This window comes from Argiope bruennichi, chromosome 6 (genome assembly GCF_947563725.1).
Source record: "Argiope bruennichi chromosome 6, qqArgBrue1.1, whole genome shotgun sequence".
Taxonomy (NCBI): Eukaryota; Metazoa; Arthropoda; class Arachnida; order Araneae; family Araneidae; genus Argiope; species Argiope bruennichi.
In genome coordinates, this window is record NC_079156.1 from 138,875,240 (window position 1) to 138,893,340 (window position 18,101).

Below are 18,101 nucleotides of genomic sequence, written 5' to 3' on the forward strand. Positions count from 1 at the left end.
TGGGTTCATTGGTAAATGCATTCAGAAGGAAATGTTAGTGAAAATAAAAGTCAGGTAATTATGATTATATAATTACCTGCCTGACTTTGCAGTAATTGTTTATAAAAATTAAGATTATATAATTTCAAAAGGCTTTAATGGATATAAAGCGTTTATCTTAATGTTAATATGACTGTAGGCAAAAAACTGTATTGAGGAGCATGCTTGATGAGGATCGAACCATTCCTTCGTTAGATACGAGTTGCTCGGCTAAATGAGTTAATAGGCTAAAAAGAGAAATACATACATGTTGAAAAATATAAATATATAAATAGTGAGATATATAAATGCTGCTAATTTTAGTTAAATTATTACACAATTTTATGCATAAAAGACGTGTTTTTGTACTTTATATGCGTTTTTTTAAACTGATAAGTTCATAAAATTCTCATAAATGTGACACATTTTTTCAAAATCTTTATGTGCAACAGTTTTCAAACTTACTAAGTAGATTTCACATGTAATTCTCTAATAAGTATACTGGAATAATTTCAATTTATTCATAATTACAGCCTGTTATTCTGTTGACAATTGCGTAAATATTAAGAAAATTCTATAATATCACATAAAAAAATTTATAAAGATATGTTTTTTTAAATATTTTTTTTATTTTTAATCCATTCTCTACACCTTCTTTGCAACTTGGGCAACCCTATATATGAAGTTTACAATCGGCAACAACTGGCATTAAAATTATAGATATTTTTTTTCAAGCAATGTTGAAACATTTTGAAAACAGAATGGAGTTTTAGTAGGTCTTCTCATTCTTTTCAGGAGAAAACAGTTTAAAATTAAATGTTAACATTAATAAAATATATTTAATAAGTAATAAAAATAATTTTACTAAGTAATAAAATATATTTAATAAAAGAATAGTAATAAAATATAATTTCAGGTGAATATCACTGATGATAATATTTTAAAATCTACTCTGGAAATGGAAAGGCTGGTGACCACTGATGAAGACTTAAGTGCAGCGGATGTGCAGTACGTGGCACAAATTTTAAGAAATGTGGCGAGCCTTCCTGCTGTTGAACCTGAAGTTAGCCACCTTTCAAAATAACATTTTTGTGAAAATAGTGATAATGGATGAGTAGACTATTATAATTTCTGAAATTTGCTTTATTAATCATTGTCATTAAAAAGGGTGGTTTTGAATTAGAATTCCTGACTGTCTACTTTCTTAAAATCTATAATCTACAATGTTTAGATTCATTATTTTCACAAATTTTGTTTTTAAAGCAACTGTAAAGAGGTTAAATATAATAGACTATAATTCATTTACATTCACATTCTTTCAAATTATGGAAGAATGCAGAATATTTTCTAGTATTTTTGCTTATAAATGCAGACATTTATAAACAAGATCTTATGCAAGCTGTGCGTAAAACATTTACTTTAAAACGTACTTTAAAACATACTTTAAAACTCTCTAGACTGGTACCCCTATCAATGGCCACTTGTATTTTGTCCAGAGATACTAAGTTAAAATAACCTTCAAATAAACTTCAATGATTAACTGTTCCCATTCCTTTTCTCATTCTGATGGAATCGGTAAGATCAAAAGTTGGAAGAGAAGAGGAAAAACAGCAGCAGAAATCAACCCAAAAGTTGCTCATCTCCTTTCCAGTGAGAATTCCGCCTTCTATCGGATTGGGACATCAAGCAGTTAAGGTTATTAAACATGAAGCCCGAAAGCATCTTAGTCAGAAAGTTGTCCTTTTGATGTCCATAGTTTTTCTGAATCGAAAAACTTTTCCATAGAATAGTGTTGTCTCGTTATGATAACGTTCGGCAAGAAAATGTGTCGAATCTTAGGAGAAATTGATAAAAAATATTATTAATTCAACCTCTGTGAACAAAATTACTTCCATTCCACTAAAAAATGCAAACAAATCGATCAGATGCTTACTTTTTCAATTAAGAAAAAAAAAAAACTTCTGAAAAGTAACTCTGAATATACTGAAAAATCAAGAAAACGCAAATCGTATCTTTCCCTGAATAAAATATCTCTTCTTTAAATAAGTCTTGAAATTCACTGAATCAAAAGTAGAGAATGAATAAATTCTACTTTTAAAAAGTATATTGTCTTCCAAAGCTAAAAATCCAATAAAGTATTCAACATTTCCGAATGGCCGAATTTGATTGCAATGGAGGGTGTCAGCAGTAGAGGAGCTTCACTGTGGTGTTGAGAGAGAAAAAGAACTCTCATGTAAGGATTTTTGAGTATAAAATCCTCTGAAGAGCCTCTTCGTAAAAGTTTTGGAGGGAAATTCATTGAAATTCCTTTCTTTCTGCTACCTCTTTCATCTATTAATGCGTGCATTTTAGATTTGAATTCTGATATTTAAAGCTAATGTGGCTGAAATTCATTGTTTGCAACGAAGCGTATTGCTGATCACGCTGAAATTTACCAGCAAAAAGTATGCATGTGAACGGCGCGACCTCAATAATTTGTGCTTTATCATGTATTCATAAGAGGAACGAGAAGTCGAAAAAGGAATCTGCTTTCCAAACTTATACACCGAAGTATAAATGAGTTTTTATTAATATTGAAACAATTATAGATATTTTGCTGTGAATTTGCATAAAAATATCAATTATTTTTACATCCAGTATGTATCAAAGGGCTGGCGATTCAGTGACTGCGGATTTCAAATAAATTTGAATTCTTTATATCAAAATAAATTTTATTAAATTGGGTATTGCCCGTTTTTGAAATCTTTCCTCGTTTAATAATCATGATAATTCTGATTTTTGTTAATAAAAGACTGAATGAAATGAAGCTTTGCATCAACAACGTCGTTAAAATTTTTACCATTTAAGGAGTTCTGCATTGGAAAAAACAAAGGAAATCTGAAGGTGGGATGTCAGAACTATATGGTGGATTCGATAACACATCCCAAACAAGCTCCAATAATTTTTGTAGAAAACCCAAAAATCTGTGGGGCTTTGCATTACTTTGCAAAAATCTGTGGGTCTTTGTATCTTATGAGTTGCTAATCTTGGTTGCTTTTTTTTAACTACATCGTTCAGTTTTGTTGAACGTCGTTGTTTGAATCGACCATTTCTTTCTTTGGTCAACGTGCAGAATTCCCTGGTAGTCCCAGCAAATTGACATCCTAATTTGTTTTAGTGAATTTCAATTCTTGATGCTGTCTCGCCTTGTTCAGTTTCATTTCATCCACAAATGAATGCTGTTGTAATTTATCCAATTTCCGTAGCTTGTAATTAGTCGTTCTAGAAATGGAAAGTTTTCGTTGCGCTTCAGAAGACAGTCGCGGGTATTAATGCTTTTCATCAAATGACTTTCCTTAAGCTATTGAGCAACTCATAACACAGACGAACTGTTTTAATATCCGTATGCATTAAGTATTTAAATTTCGCATGAGTCAAATGAATTTTCTGAAGCTGATGAGGAACCCATAAATAGAGTTCCTTAACATAAAACTGTTTCAACTTTTTTGTAATACATGTACATAATGCATTAAGCTTTTCTGCAATCTCACGTGCTGTACAGTCGTCAGCAAAAACAATGGGACACCCATGAAATCGACACCTTTGTTATTGATTACCTCATTTTCACGAAATTGGTGTCGACGGAAATTGCTCAAGAAGACAGGTTAAACTGTTTTGATCGAGAAACTGATTATAGGAGTTAATTAACATTGTTTATTTATCAGTATCTTGACAATTTTCCATTATGGCAATTGAAATTTTACAATAAGTATGCTTTTTTATACATGTGTGTCAAATTTTGTTTCAAATTTCACTGTAGGGTTTGAGTTATAATTTATTTTATTTGCTTAAAACGCCGCCGAAAAGAGCCAACCACTTATTTCACTGAGATTCTAAAAAAATCAATCAAACATATCTGAGATTGATCTTTAAATTTTAATATTAATTTTTAAATTCCAATTAATATATTATTTTTTAATTCAAGCATTTAATTACATTTTAATAAAGATTATTGCACAATTTTGAATGAAAAAACATCCAGAACGAAATTTGGCAAACCAACTTTGATACCGTCCTTCATTCCTACATATGGCACATAACTTCTTAATGCTTGTTATGTTTTCCTGCCTTTTTGGAAACAATTCAATCAAATATGTTCCGTAAATCTCGCTTTGTTTATATATTTTAAAATTCGAACTAAAACAAAACTAAATAATTAAATCGATAGAATTGCCTTTCTAACCAAAAGTGCTGATCCAAATAACAAGAAAGCAATGTAGACTAAGTTCTTCGAATACGTTATCGAAACAAAAGAATTATAGACAGTATCCACAATAATTTAATTGCCAGACCAATGCGCTGAAAATCTGGATTATTTAATTCAAATCGGATATTTATAGCTTATTATCTTCCCTAATTTTTAAAATAATGCCGTATTCGCCTTTCAGTTTATCTGAAAGTTCTCCACGAGTAATCAATACACAAACAAGAAAATTTTCCAACAATTTAAAACTGTTTCGCTAACAAAAGCAGAACGAAATATAATAATAATTCAAATAATAAATTATGATCCAAGATCATAAAAATCATTATTTTAAATCGCAACCAAAGCGAGCCGTCTCCCTAAAACTTTCTCGCGTTCTCAGTAGTAAAGGTGAATTTGGGTTTTAAATGATTCCCCCCACCCAACCGATTAAAATCAAAATTTGTCACAAGCCACAGTTAAAAAAAAAAAAAAAAAAAATCACACTTGACACATTTAAGTCACGGCGTTCACACGCTCCCGGAAGTGCGACGTCGGAACTGGCTCCAAATCTGCCTGCACTGCGTATCCTAAACATGCACACTGAATTACATCCATTCATCTCTCTTCGTTTTACAGTTAACTTATATTCGGGCGAACAGATTCCCAGGAATAGATTTTTCTCGACAAATTTGATATAAACATACACGGAATTTTATCCGCCAAGCTCAAAAGGTTTTTCAGTTGCAGTCACAGACAGCCATGACGCCAAAAAAGTGTTTTTCGAAGGAAGTTTCTGTGGAGGTCAAAAAACGCGAAGATTCGTCAAAATCTCGAGCTCGGATTTCTAGATAGTTAGCAATACTTTTTTTCATGCTTCGAATGCGATAAAGTAAAAAGTAACTTTGATAATACTTTCCTTATATTCCTTATTGCGTCACATCAAACATGAAACGAGTTTGAATGGTAGTTTTAAGAACTTTCTCGTTCGTTATTTCATAAATTCGGAAGATTTTGTTATTCTATTCGAGCATTTTCAAAAATAAAGCAAATGGATTGTATAACTGTAGGATAATTTATATTAAAAGATATTTTTATTCAGATATTTATTAAAAGATACTTTCATTTAGATATTTTTATTCAGATATTTATTAAAAGATATTTTCATTTAGATATTTTTATTCAGATAACTTATATTCAGATATTTTTCTTTGAGATCTCCTCAATATTTTTTATTTATGATATAAATTTTTGATATAATACTTGCGTGTGTGAAATGAGTTTGAATATATCAACCTCAAATCATATTTCATTATCGAATTTGCTAATACTGATATGTACCGGTATTTGTCGATATTTTTAACAAAATATAGAGGTAATTGAAAAGAATGTTGTGACTTCAAAATAAAAAAGTCATACAAACTAAAATTTTATTAGAAACACAGAATTTTTGTTCATAGGTGGTTATTATATGGCATCATGGTTTTTGCACTCACGGTATTCTTTTTCGGTGCAGTCTGTATTACGAAGTGTCAGCTTAGCTATCATTCTAATCTTTCTGATGATTCCTCCATAATAAAACGGAATTTTAAATTAAATCTATTTAAGAAAGAAGTGTTTCAATTTCTAAGACATGTTTTCCCGATATTGATAAAAACCTTTGCCTCTCATCACCTGACGCAGGTCCTGACTTCTGCAGTTCATACCGTAGATGAAATAATAGATACTGTTTCTTCAGAGAGCAAAGGTATCTCACCGAAAGTATCCAGGAAGTAAGTGATATATTTCAATTTAACACAGTAGTAATATATGCAATAATTCAAGATTGCTTAGATTGCGATTTTAAAATTGAATAAATAATCATATATTATTTACTGATCTCGTTTCTTTCTGATTTGGAAATAGAAACAGCATTCTAAAAATTCAATAAAATTTAATGGAAAGATTTGCAAGCATTCCAGTTCAACTGCTCCGCATTTGATAGTAATAAAGATATATTTAATGCAAGTATTTTACATTTCACTGGTTCGTAATCTAGTCAGTTGTAATTATTTGAAAATATTAATATGAGACTAAAATAATTTACGATTTGCTGCACAAAACTCATAACAAATTTTTAATAAGTATAGATAGTATAATTTATAGACTAACACTATTGATTTTTCACCTTTTTTTCGCCTTCTGTTTTTCATTGCCACGAATTTTTGGAATTTAATCAAGTTAACTTTTTGTCGAACTAAAGAAGTGTTAACTACAATAATTAGAAACCTGACTAACATTGCTCTTGAAGCCTCGTCAATTAACAATAAATTCATTACATTTCCATAAATCCCACACACTGTATAGTCAAAATCATTAGAATCCAAACTCACATCATTCCCAGAATTCTCATTACAATTCGATAATTGCTTTATTGTAGCTGAATGAATTCGAAATTTTCGTCTTCGAAAATTTATTTCTGATTTACTACTTTCTCAAATTCCTGGTTCGTAAAAAATATTTGAAGTTTGCTTCAATTAAACGAAACGCTATTGTAGTTTCAATATTTCCAACGTTTGGATTTTTTACATTAAACTGAAAGTAACATTCTATTATTTCCCAAAGAAAATATCGTTCTGAGAAAACAAAATTATCATAAGAAATAAATTGTTTTTTAAATTTTTACACTTTTACATCATTTTCCAGCATTAAAATATAAGATAACTTTGGTTAAAAATGAATTGATAAATAAAATGAAGAATGGAGCTCGCGCACAAGCATTTACAGATCAAATAATGATTTAAAATGCACTTCCTCGTAACTGCCATAGAATACCAGATTTCAATTTTCAATTCCAGTGTCTTTGTAGAAATTTACAGTTTTAGAAGGCTTAGCTCACTTTTAGTGCATTCATTTTTTTTAAATAAAATTTTCTACCATTGTATTTTCATTTATTTATTTATTTTTGCGGAGAATTATTTATTGTACTTATATAAAATGGGATGCATTAATATTTACTGAAAATATTTTCTTGTGCCAATACTCAATAAGCTAAAATACCTATAATAAATTAATCTAATGATACCTAATGAGCTTAAAATATATGATATCTGATAAAAAAAAATATGGAGTTTCTTTGACATTACATACGAAAGGCATTAAAGAGATAATTTCCTTGAAATGTAAATTTTTCAACAAAGTAGTCATTTCTATAAAATTAAAAAATATACTGTCTCTTGTTTTTTTTTTTTTTTTTTTTTACTTTCTTTTTATAAGCTAAAAATAGTTTCATGTAATTCAAATTAAATAAAATTTCCCTATTTTCCACCATCTTTGAATTTTTAGGTTTTATCAATACTTGAATGACCAAGGTTTTATTTTTCGTTTGTTTGTTTCCTTGTTTTTGCTATTTCATTCACAATTTCTTTTATCTCTTCCGTTTAGAATCACTCGTGCTGTGGAAGATATTGCACTGAATGCACAAACTGATGGCCAAGCTATCAAAGTGGCCGGAAGAAACATAGCCGTGTCTGTGCTGCCTTTAGCATTCATTCCTCGCGGAGTAGTTTTAGAGAACTGGGGCTCCAACGTGACAGTATGGCTGAATGACAGCAGCAAAGGTCCCGACGAGCGGCTAGGGCGGCTCAGAGACTACGAAGTTGCGGTTCTTTTACCCGAGAACGTGTTCGCAGAGAAGCGGAATAATGATCGAACGGCCATGGCGATTGCCTTTCGCAAAAACTCATTGTTCCTGAAGAATATAAAAGTTATTAGTCCTGTGATAGATGTTTCCATGGAAACCGAGACTGTGTATGATGTAGATCCACCTCTTGAAATGATTTATAAAGTTTCAGAGGTAAATCAGTTTTGTTTTCCATGAAATTGTACTGTCTTTCATGTGCGTATCATCATTTTCTTTACATATTGCTGTTTAAAATGAAAAATTATCTTCGAAACTGAAAAATATTTATCCTTTTTTTGTCTAAAACATGTTCCATCTTTAAAGTTAATCTGTTATTTGAAAACATGTGAGCAATATTATTAAATATATGAATGGGATTCAAATGAGCATAAACACTTTTTTTTTTACATCGGCACTGCCTGAATCTCTCCGGACAGCTCTCAAACACGTTGCAACCGCCTTCGATTGTTTGACTAATGAGGCAGTGCCAGACCCGACAGTCGGAAAGATGCATGAATGTTAGAAGGCACGTGTTTTAAATTTGCTTTGCTTCTGTTTTATAATATTTTCTTTTTGCCATCATTTTTTATAATGATTCCTTGCAATGATTTACTGGCCACCAGTGCTTAAACAGGCATTTTCGGATATCACTAAGAAAAAAAATGCTTATATTTGTGCCCTCTAGCGCCCTCTCAAATTTCGTAGAGTACTTTTGAAATGTTCTTTGGCCTCTAATGAGATTCTTTTATAGCGCATTATAATATAAGGCTTAAACTTGTAAAAACATACTTTCAAATTTGACCCTTTCTATGATAAGCGAATTGTAAATTTAAATTTATTTCGGTGACCATCTGAATGAATTTCGGTCTCTCTTGTTACCTGCACCAGTAATTAAAGAGAATGTATCTGTGCGTGTTGTGCCCTATGACTTCAAAGTTTGATGCAGCTATAATTTTGGGATGAGGGCTTCGGAGCCCTTTTTAGAGAAATTTTGATTATGAAATAAATGAAAAAATAAGAAAAGTTTGATATTTTTTTCATTCTGGAATTATTATGGAGCGAAAATTATTTTTTTACACATTCTGAAAGTTATCTTTCCAGACACGCAATGATGCTGATTTAATTGTCGCGCCATTTTCTTTTTATGTTTTGGCATTTCTTAAAAATTGTATACTTAATTTGCAACAATACTTTTCATAGTTGTAATAATGTTAAGCTCGATTATATATATTGAGGTGCATCTCACTGAGTTCAGTGCGCACTTTTTTCGAAATTCTCGCTCTCAGTCAACGAAACAATCACTCTTGACACAGATCGTGCTAAACAGACGAAAGTTAGCATGTGAATCAAATTTATATATTTCTATTAAATTTTAGATTGAATTCGGGCATTCCGAGTCTGCATGGGAACACAACTCAAATACGCAATGATTTAGATATTTAGAAATTTCGAAATCATAACTGTATCAAATTTTGTTTCCAGTTCATGCAAAAAAAGGAACCCGAATGGCATACTCGGATTCCTACGTGTAAATTTCAAAACACAAGGTATGCTATATCGCGGCGTTCTACTCGGAAATCTGCGGTCATTTTCTCTTGCGGACTTTCTCATGACTTTCGAAGGCTTCACACTTCCCATAAAACATTCAGGAGAAACAGAACTAGATAGAAAGGAGAATATACTTTCTAAATACAGGAAAACGTCAAGGGGGTGACAAAATGGTCTATAAAAACGGTTAGTAATAAATAATGGTACTTTTGTGACTAACCGTTGATTGCAACTGTTTTTCGAGTACTTTGAATCCCAAAAGATACTGCATTCTCTATTCTTTCCCCCATTTAAAACTCTAGAATATTTCCCCTTTATTTTCTTTTTAATTCAGAGTTACGTTTAAAGTGATTCGTTTCCAAGTCAAAATTTTTTACATCGTGAACATATTATGGGAACAAATAACCACAAAACGAAGTTATCTAAATTTATCTGTTATTATTAGCTTTTACTATTGATTTTCATTAGATATTTTTCTGTTAATATGATTTTTCTGTTAATTTGCAGATGCTACCACGGCCACGAAAAAGGAACTGGGGATGCGTCTCTTGGGATGAAGCATTAGACAACAATTTTGGTGGTTGGTCTTATAAAGGCTGTTTCTCTGTCTTAATCGATCCCACGCATGTGCGCTGCTACTGCAATCACTTGACAAGTTTTGCTGTTATTTGGGTAACTTAAATATTTGATGAAGGAACGTATTAATTCTGTCATGATAATATTCACGTTCTCTAATGTGTAATATTTTATTAGTGGGCACTCCCCAATAAGGGGATGAGAAATTCACCGTATAGTTATTGGTTATCACTTCCCTGTTGTATAAAATAATAGTATGGGGTTAACTACCTTCATATGTTTTGCGGGAAGAGTCGCACCATGGGCCGGAGATGGCCGTTAAGACTCAAATTTAGTTTCAGCCTGATTGATAGTTGTGACGATTGGATCATTCAGTTCTCCCCAGGCGCAACGGAAGGGGGGTAGCTCTTTTGCGATTACTAGTGAGCAAAATGTCGCTTCTTTTTTTCTGCTTCTGAAAAAAATTTACTATGATAGCTTTAGAAATATTTTCTAATATTTAAACCAAATTTCTCCTTAATAATAATCTCAATTCACTACAGTAAGGTCTTTTTCTTTATTTACATTCTTAAGATAACACACTGTTTTTTATAAACCAGCTTTAATTTTTTTCCATGAATTTCTTCAAATTATTTGTATTATCAATAAAATGGGCTATTTTCTATCTCCTTCTTTAATATTCCTTGCATGTAGTATTTTAAAAAATAAATTTTGATGTAATCATTTCCCATTTTAAATTCTTAAATATTTAATTAAATTGTCAGTTACAAATAATTTAAATAATACAAATATTTTTTGTTGTTTATTTTTCCTAAATTTTAAACATGTATTTCAGGAAATAAACCCAGAATATAAAATGCCCAAAGCTCATGCGGGGGTATTGAGTGTTTTAACATACATCGGCTTTTCCTTATCGATGTTTGGACTCGGAATAGTTATTCTGACTTTCTCAATTTTCAGGTAAGATTTTCCCGAAAATTCTAGTCTTTCATATCCAGTTTCAGCAATATCTGCTGGTACTCCAACTTGCAGAAAACTTAATTTATGCAGAGTTCTAGAATAATCCATAACAGAGCTGCATATATTTCAGCAAAGATCAAAATTTTCTTTCAAAATTCTCTGTGACTACCTTGAATTAAAACGAATCAAAGAGACCATCAGCAATAAAAGTCACGTCATCTATAACCTTCAGATGATGCACTTTAAGTAAAAAATGCTTTCAATAAATACATGCACATTGTCTACGCTTCACAAAAATGGTGGCACTACTTGACAACATGAATGCAATTTATTCCTTTTAGAACACCGGCGCTGTTGTTCTGCTGCATTGGGCAATCAGCAGAATCATAAAGAGGGATGAAGTCGTCTGAGCTCCAAAATGTTGCAACATGTACTAGTAAGGGATGGTTTCGAGTGAACGTCAGTCCCTCAGGACACTTCATGATCATTCCATTCCCTGAGAGAATAATCGCCGGCATCGACTGCATTCTCCATTTGTCTGCCTGGGTAGCAATGGCGGATACTGAGGGCCTGCCGTTCCTTAGACACAAAGACAAAGACCTTGTTACTTCAAATATTTGGATCCATTTGTTCAATGCGTATTGACCTTTCACAATCTCGCGCAGGAAACTTGGCCACGATGACAGCACTCTGTGGAGAGTGGAAATGCACACCACAGAACGATTGTTTTGAAAATTTAAATAATTAAAAATCAAGCTGAATGTTGATGTTTTTCCGCGATCACTTGCGAAAATAATGCTGCATAAAAATGATTTTTACACCATTTTAAAATTAAAAAAAAAATTATCTTATTACTGCTGTTAATTTAGCTGTAGTAAAATTCTTAAATTTAATTCACTCTTAAGCATATTGGTACGTATATTTCCCGGCGATATTTTCATTGTTGTGAATGCAATCTAAATCTTTTTCATTGTTCAACAAACACTGGATCGCGTGCTCCCTGCCTTTATTGAAAACTAAAGAAGATTCTGCTTAATCACTATGTGAATTAAAGGACTAATAAAAACAGAGAAGTGAAACTATGCTGTTAAATTGAAGTTAGATGACTCGGACACTTACGCTTCAATAACGCTCCGATATCATGGAACTTATCTTTTTTTAGAAAAGTTCATGTACCCATAAACGACTCATATGTGATCCAATTAAAATAACATGTCTTTATTGTCTAACAATTTAACGGAATCATGGATATGAAATGACATCAAAGCAATCGAACAGAAATTAAATATAACCAATATTCCGGTGATCCAGATGGTCACCGATGGCAACTAATAATAAAATAGGACTAAGATAACTATTGTCTCAACTAACGACAAAATTTCCCAGTATGCAACTAATCTGTCAGAGATACTCTTTTTATACTATCTTACTATTTTTAAAGTTTAAACAAATTTTCAGAAAAAAAGTAAGTTAGGCACAATTTTTTTCAGCTATTATCTGTAATAACTTGTAGCAGAAGGTCATAGCTAGAAAAGTTCCTGTTGACTCAAAACCAAAGGAACGTCTTTTCTTTGTCAAAATGACAGTCAATGGAGATCAATGGAGAGTCCACTGTCCTGGGGGAGAGGGTGAACACTCAGGAATTCAATTCTTTAAATGAATAATATGCTAAAACAGTAATTATACATTTTGTAATGGAAAGTTGATAAGGCTTCCTTTGATTTTTTTGTGACTAGCATGGCACTTGGACCCGAAATTTTGAAATATTAATCTTTAATTTCATCTGTTTTGATGCTGCATTGAATAGTATGAAGAAGCAAAAGCTCGTTTCCTTTCTTGATAAATTCTTACTTTAAAAACGATTTTGTAAAAGTCTCTCTCCCCTAAAAGCGTACCTTTATAAATGTATGAAACTGAAGCCTTCAGCGAGTTCAAAGACTCGTACTGAATTCATTCCAGCAAACGTTGCAATAACTGAAATTATACTTTTGGGCGTTAAAAAAGTTTTAAAAATGCTATTTAATTATAAGAACTGACAATTAACGTTTCAAAAAAAAATATACATTTTTATTTCATTTGTTTATATTGTACTTAGTGTAACTGTAATTCTTTTATTAAATAAGTCTTATTCTCGCTTCAACTCTTTGCTTATGTGAAATGCTTACAAAAAAACCCCCTTTCTTTTAGGAAATGGCGGGAAGATGTGAGGCACCAAATTCTGTTCCATCTCTCTTTCTCCCTGATGTCCTTCCTCCTCGTATTTTCAATTGGAATCGAGAAGACAGACTGGGAGTACGGCTGCGAGGCGGTCGCTGTGCTCCTACACTTCTTCATGCTGGCCACGTTTTTCTGGATGCTCGTGGAAGCCTTCCTGCAGTACCTGTGCCTCGTAAAGGTCATCGGGACGTACATTCCCCACTTTCTGCGGAAAGCGATGCTATTTGCATGGGGTGCGTTCTCTATAGAAAAATGCCCATTTCATTGAATCCCATTAAAATACTTAAACTGAAAATTTAGTTATTTCCTGTTCAAATATAAAGTGATTCATACGATAAAAAGTTTTAATCGATAATGATATGAAGGTAAAAGGCCTACGTTGAGGGCCATTTTTAAAGCTATTTTTTTTAATTTTTGCTTGATGTTTTTTTAAATAGCACATAAAATAATAAAAATCTGAAAAACAAATTTCTGTATATGTCCTATTTTTAATTAAGAAATTCTAAGAAAATTTCAAAATTCTAATGGGATAATCATAATTTTCTTTAAACACAAGACAAATAATATAGTTATCTTCAAAATGAACTAAAATCAAAGAGGTAGATTGCAAAAATATTATAAAGATATATACGTTACAATATACACGTTATTCTAAATTCTCCACTTATTTTCTAATAAAAAGGGCTATTAATGAAAATGTCACATCATGAATGAATGTGATGTACTTCAAAACATCAAAACGTTTAGTTCAATTTATTAAAAATAATGTATAAATCATTCCCTAAAAAATACATTAAAATATTTTAATTAGTGTTATATTATATTTACGGTAGATAATTTATTTCAAAAAATTATTTTGAGAAAAACATGTTTGTAGTTGCTATGAGAAGGTATTTTCTCTTTATAGTTAAAAATTCTCCCCACTTATAAGTTAAACCTTATTTTTCTTCAAACATTGAGCATTTTTTTCTTTAAATGAATTCTTACTTTTTTTCTTGTGAACGTTGGTAAGGATAATGAGTGTCTTTCTGAATAGCGGATGCGTTCCTAATCAAAAGGCTGCGGAGTGTGGTGCCAATATTCACAAGCAAATCATTTAGTATACTCAGCATGCCAGCCCCACCTTCATTAAATTTAAAAATACCATAACGAAATGTTGTTTCGGAACCATATTCAGAAAAAACAACCCTTATTCAGCTACATTTGGAGTACTATGGGAGGCTGGTGGTAAGATTTTCGGCTTCAGGATCGGAGAGTTCGAGGTTTCAGACCTCATTTCGCTGAAGAAGTAAGTGGATCTGGTGCATTAAAAATCTGTCGGGGACAACTTCCTCCCGTTGGTGGAAAACTATAGTAAGTTCAAATGTCATCTGATCAAAACTCAAAACTGTGCGGTTCATCATAGTAGCCTTAGTGTTGCTTTAAATGGGAAATATGATTAAATGTTTGGCATTTTCCGTCATTCTGTGTAGGGGATTCTTTGACGACTTTTGAATACAGAATTTCATGTCATTATAATTAAAGCGATCCTATTCAGATCCCTTTGAACCCGTTCTATCCATCGGAATTCGATGAAACTTGTTATACACTTTATATGGACCTTGGGGAAAAGATTTCTGCAATAACAAAATTCAAATTTTGGCCATCAGAGGACACTTTTTCCTTATACAAATTAGAGAAATCTATATATATAGATGGACTTGCAATCAGAGCCCGAAGATCATTCTGCGTGCCATTATAATTGTTAATCATGCCCTTATAGAAAAAGGATCGAGCTTTACGTGTAAAACTGGGTAACCAAAATGGCAAAAATAGCTCGGCTCAATGCATGAAAATCGTCGTTTAAAGGGATTCCGAAAAGGGCCAATGTCGAAGAATGATTTGATGAAGATGATTATAAAATTTGAAGAGACTGGAGGCAGGTGTGCTGCCAGGAAGAGGACGGAAACCAGTTGCGGATGAAACTGTCGAAGACGTCGCACTGCTGTGATTAAGTCTCCAGTTTCAGCTATTCTTCTGCAAGTGCTCGATCGGTGTCACGAGAGTTGGCAAATCCGTGGTCGACAATACGAAAAATTCTGCGATCCATTTTAAAATGGTATTCATATACGACCTACGTGGCGCAAGTGCTGCCACCAAACACGCTATGAATTTCCTTGCCGATTTTTGGCAAGACCGAAACTTGATGACGCGTGGTATTGACAAACTTATAGTCAGATGAGGGGTAGAGGGGCACTTTTCTTAAATGGAGGTATGAATAATCCAAATTCTCGCATACGGGATGCTTCACCTCCTTATGACCTGCACCAACAATGACTGATTATGTGACTGCATGATGTATATTGACTGCTAATTTTATCCTCAGACCGTTTTTCTTTGAAATTTTCACTCTTCAAGGTCCTGAAACATGCTCTGTCGCGAGTGCATGGTACAGTAAATAGCTTTTCCAACGGCAGTCCAACGGCTTTTGCAATAAATGTTTTTCCCCGTGCCTTACCTGTTATATTTGCACGAGATATTGGCTCCTGCTGACATTAGGCGTGCATAAAATGCTTTAGTGCTGGAACAGCAGGGACAAAATGTTGCAATCACTCCAGATTGCATGCTTTTTTAAGGTTATCAGAATCGCTACGAGTAGCTATCCAATCCTAGTTTTGCGATTTATAGATGAAATTATCCTTTATTTGCCTTTACCTCCCAGTCCCTTTGAGGTTTTTTCTTTGATTTTTTTCATTGGAAATTTACATGAAAATAGAAATGAAAAACGGAATGTGAACAAATGCTAGAGAGAGTGAAGATGTTGCCAATTAATTTTCAGATATTAAGAAAATAGATTCAAAAAGTTATGGCTCTGCAATAACTTTAATTTTTATTATGTGTCACATTATAAAAATATATTTATGAATTAAAATTAAGTGAAATGGTAACAAATAAGTTAAAAACTGCATTTTACTGCGACTTCTGGTTGTAGACTGAGACATCTCGTTAACCCAGTAGCACGTAGTGATTTTTTTAAATTAACTATATATCAGCTTCTAGATGACATAAAATGAAAATAAAATCAATTTAGAAAGAATAAAGTTTGAATTAAATGTTTTTTGCAAAACAATTTTTGACTTACATCGTCGAAAAATGCATTCTTAACCTAGGCAGACATTTTAAGCCTACAACTCTCCAATAATTATCGTGTTACATTAAAACTTGATTTTTGAAATTCAACTAAGTACAATTTTTTTGTTTACATTTGAATTAATTATTTTAAATACAAAGCATACATCAAAAGATATATTTCACTTATTAGTATATCCATTCGTTACGTCTAATATTGTTAAATGTAGCTTTTGTGTGCGTAACTCGAAAGATATTTGTAAAAAATCTCTGGTTTTAAAATGAATAATTAAAGAAATATTTCACTTGTCTTACATTTTCTTAGAAATCCACTATATCAAATTTATTCTAGTTAAAACTTTCAACCCGTGCCATCTTTATATTTCATGCTGAAGAAATATCTCAAATTATAATTTTTTTACTCTTCTGAATTCTCAGTGAAACATCGTTTCAGACGCGTGCACTCAAGTCAGAAATTCTTCAGCCTCCCCCCCCCTTTTTGTCCTAAATTAATAATCTTAAAAATTTTTCCTATAATAATTTTTTATACAATTCAGAGTTATATATTCAGGCAATATCTGTTTAGAAATAAAAACTTAATATTTATTCTGAAAATTTATTCCTTTTTTAAAAAAACGTCTTTAATCAAACAATTCTAAAATTAAAATAAATATTGTATCGCATTTATATTTGAGATATCTTCTGTTAATAGAATTATGTTTTTTTTTTTTTTTTTCAGGAACACCCGTTATAATCGTAGGAATCGTCTTGGCTGTAGACCACAAATTATATCACAACGGAACTCCATTGTAAGTATGCATTTTCGATCATTTTAACTTCGTGTGGATAGCAATAAAACAATATTATTTAGCACTGGGACGGGGAATTTTTTGTTTTAAGCACTATTTTATTGAACATTTGAAGACTGGTTTTTGACAAATTCTTATCTTCAATATTTGATTCATTCATTGAATTGTTTGGTTTCCTTTTCAGTTAACTGGACAAATATTATCTTTCTAACGAGATTTTTAAAAGCGGAGTAAGTCTGTTCTATTTATAGAAATAGTTAAATTTCTAAAAATACATAAAAAATGTAAAATGAAGTTGAAGATTCCTCGAAATAAGCTGATTTTGAGTGAGGAAATTGTGCATTCCGATTCTAAAAGAAAGTATAAAAAACACCTGATTAAGAATAATATGTGCAACGATGTATCTATGTACGCATGTAAGTACAGTATATGCTAGCAGCACTGGCAACTAGTTCGTCCGCCATGATTAATTGTTGCGAATACATTTCAAGTCTCAATTGAATACATTGCAGTGAAAGCTTATAAGCCAGTTAAAAGCTATGCTACACAGGCAATTGCTTTTGTATTGTGGTCATGTTACTCGACTGCGAGCCACAAGGTCCCAGGTTCTCTCCTCGCTCATATCAATCCGCTCCGCTGCAACATCATCAAAGCGTTTTTGAGCTTCAAATTTTGATAAGAATATGACTCACATTATTTTAAAAACTTTACACTCAGTTCATTGTGCCTTCGACTTCCCAAATTCAATCACTATCCCGAATATAACCCATTATATGACAGGAAAGAGGAAACAGTGTTTACAAATAGGTATTATTTTAAATGTGCTTCATCACTGCTTGATTCTGATTTTAAAACTCAGTTTTAATTACAATTAAATATCAAGTAATTTAATAAAAGCATGATTTATATTCAAATCTACTCAGGAGAAATAAACTGAATCTTGCTATGTTAATCACAATAATGGAAAGAAACAGGATGAAAT

The 18,101-nt window shown here is 31.9% G+C and overlaps 1 protein-coding gene across 2 annotated transcripts in view; it reads left to right on the forward strand.

Moving 5' to 3' along the window:
• Positions 1-18,101, forward strand: part of LOC129971446 (adhesion G-protein coupled receptor G4-like) — an 84,196-nt gene that overhangs the window by 39,624 nt on the left and 26,471 nt on the right. For both annotated transcript variants that reach the window (XM_056085217.1, XM_056085218.1), the window contains exons 12-18: positions 935-1,081; positions 5,924-6,012; positions 7,664-8,075; positions 9,957-10,121; positions 10,861-10,985; positions 13,173-13,435; positions 17,050-17,119. In XM_056085217.1, coding sequence (XP_055941192.1) covers positions 935-1,081; positions 5,924-6,012; positions 7,664-8,075; positions 9,957-10,121; positions 10,861-10,985; positions 13,173-13,435; positions 17,050-17,119 — 1,271 coding nt within the window. The remainder of the gene's footprint in view (positions 1-934; positions 1,082-5,923; positions 6,013-7,663; positions 8,076-9,956; positions 10,122-10,860; positions 10,986-13,172; positions 13,436-17,049; positions 17,120-18,101) is intronic.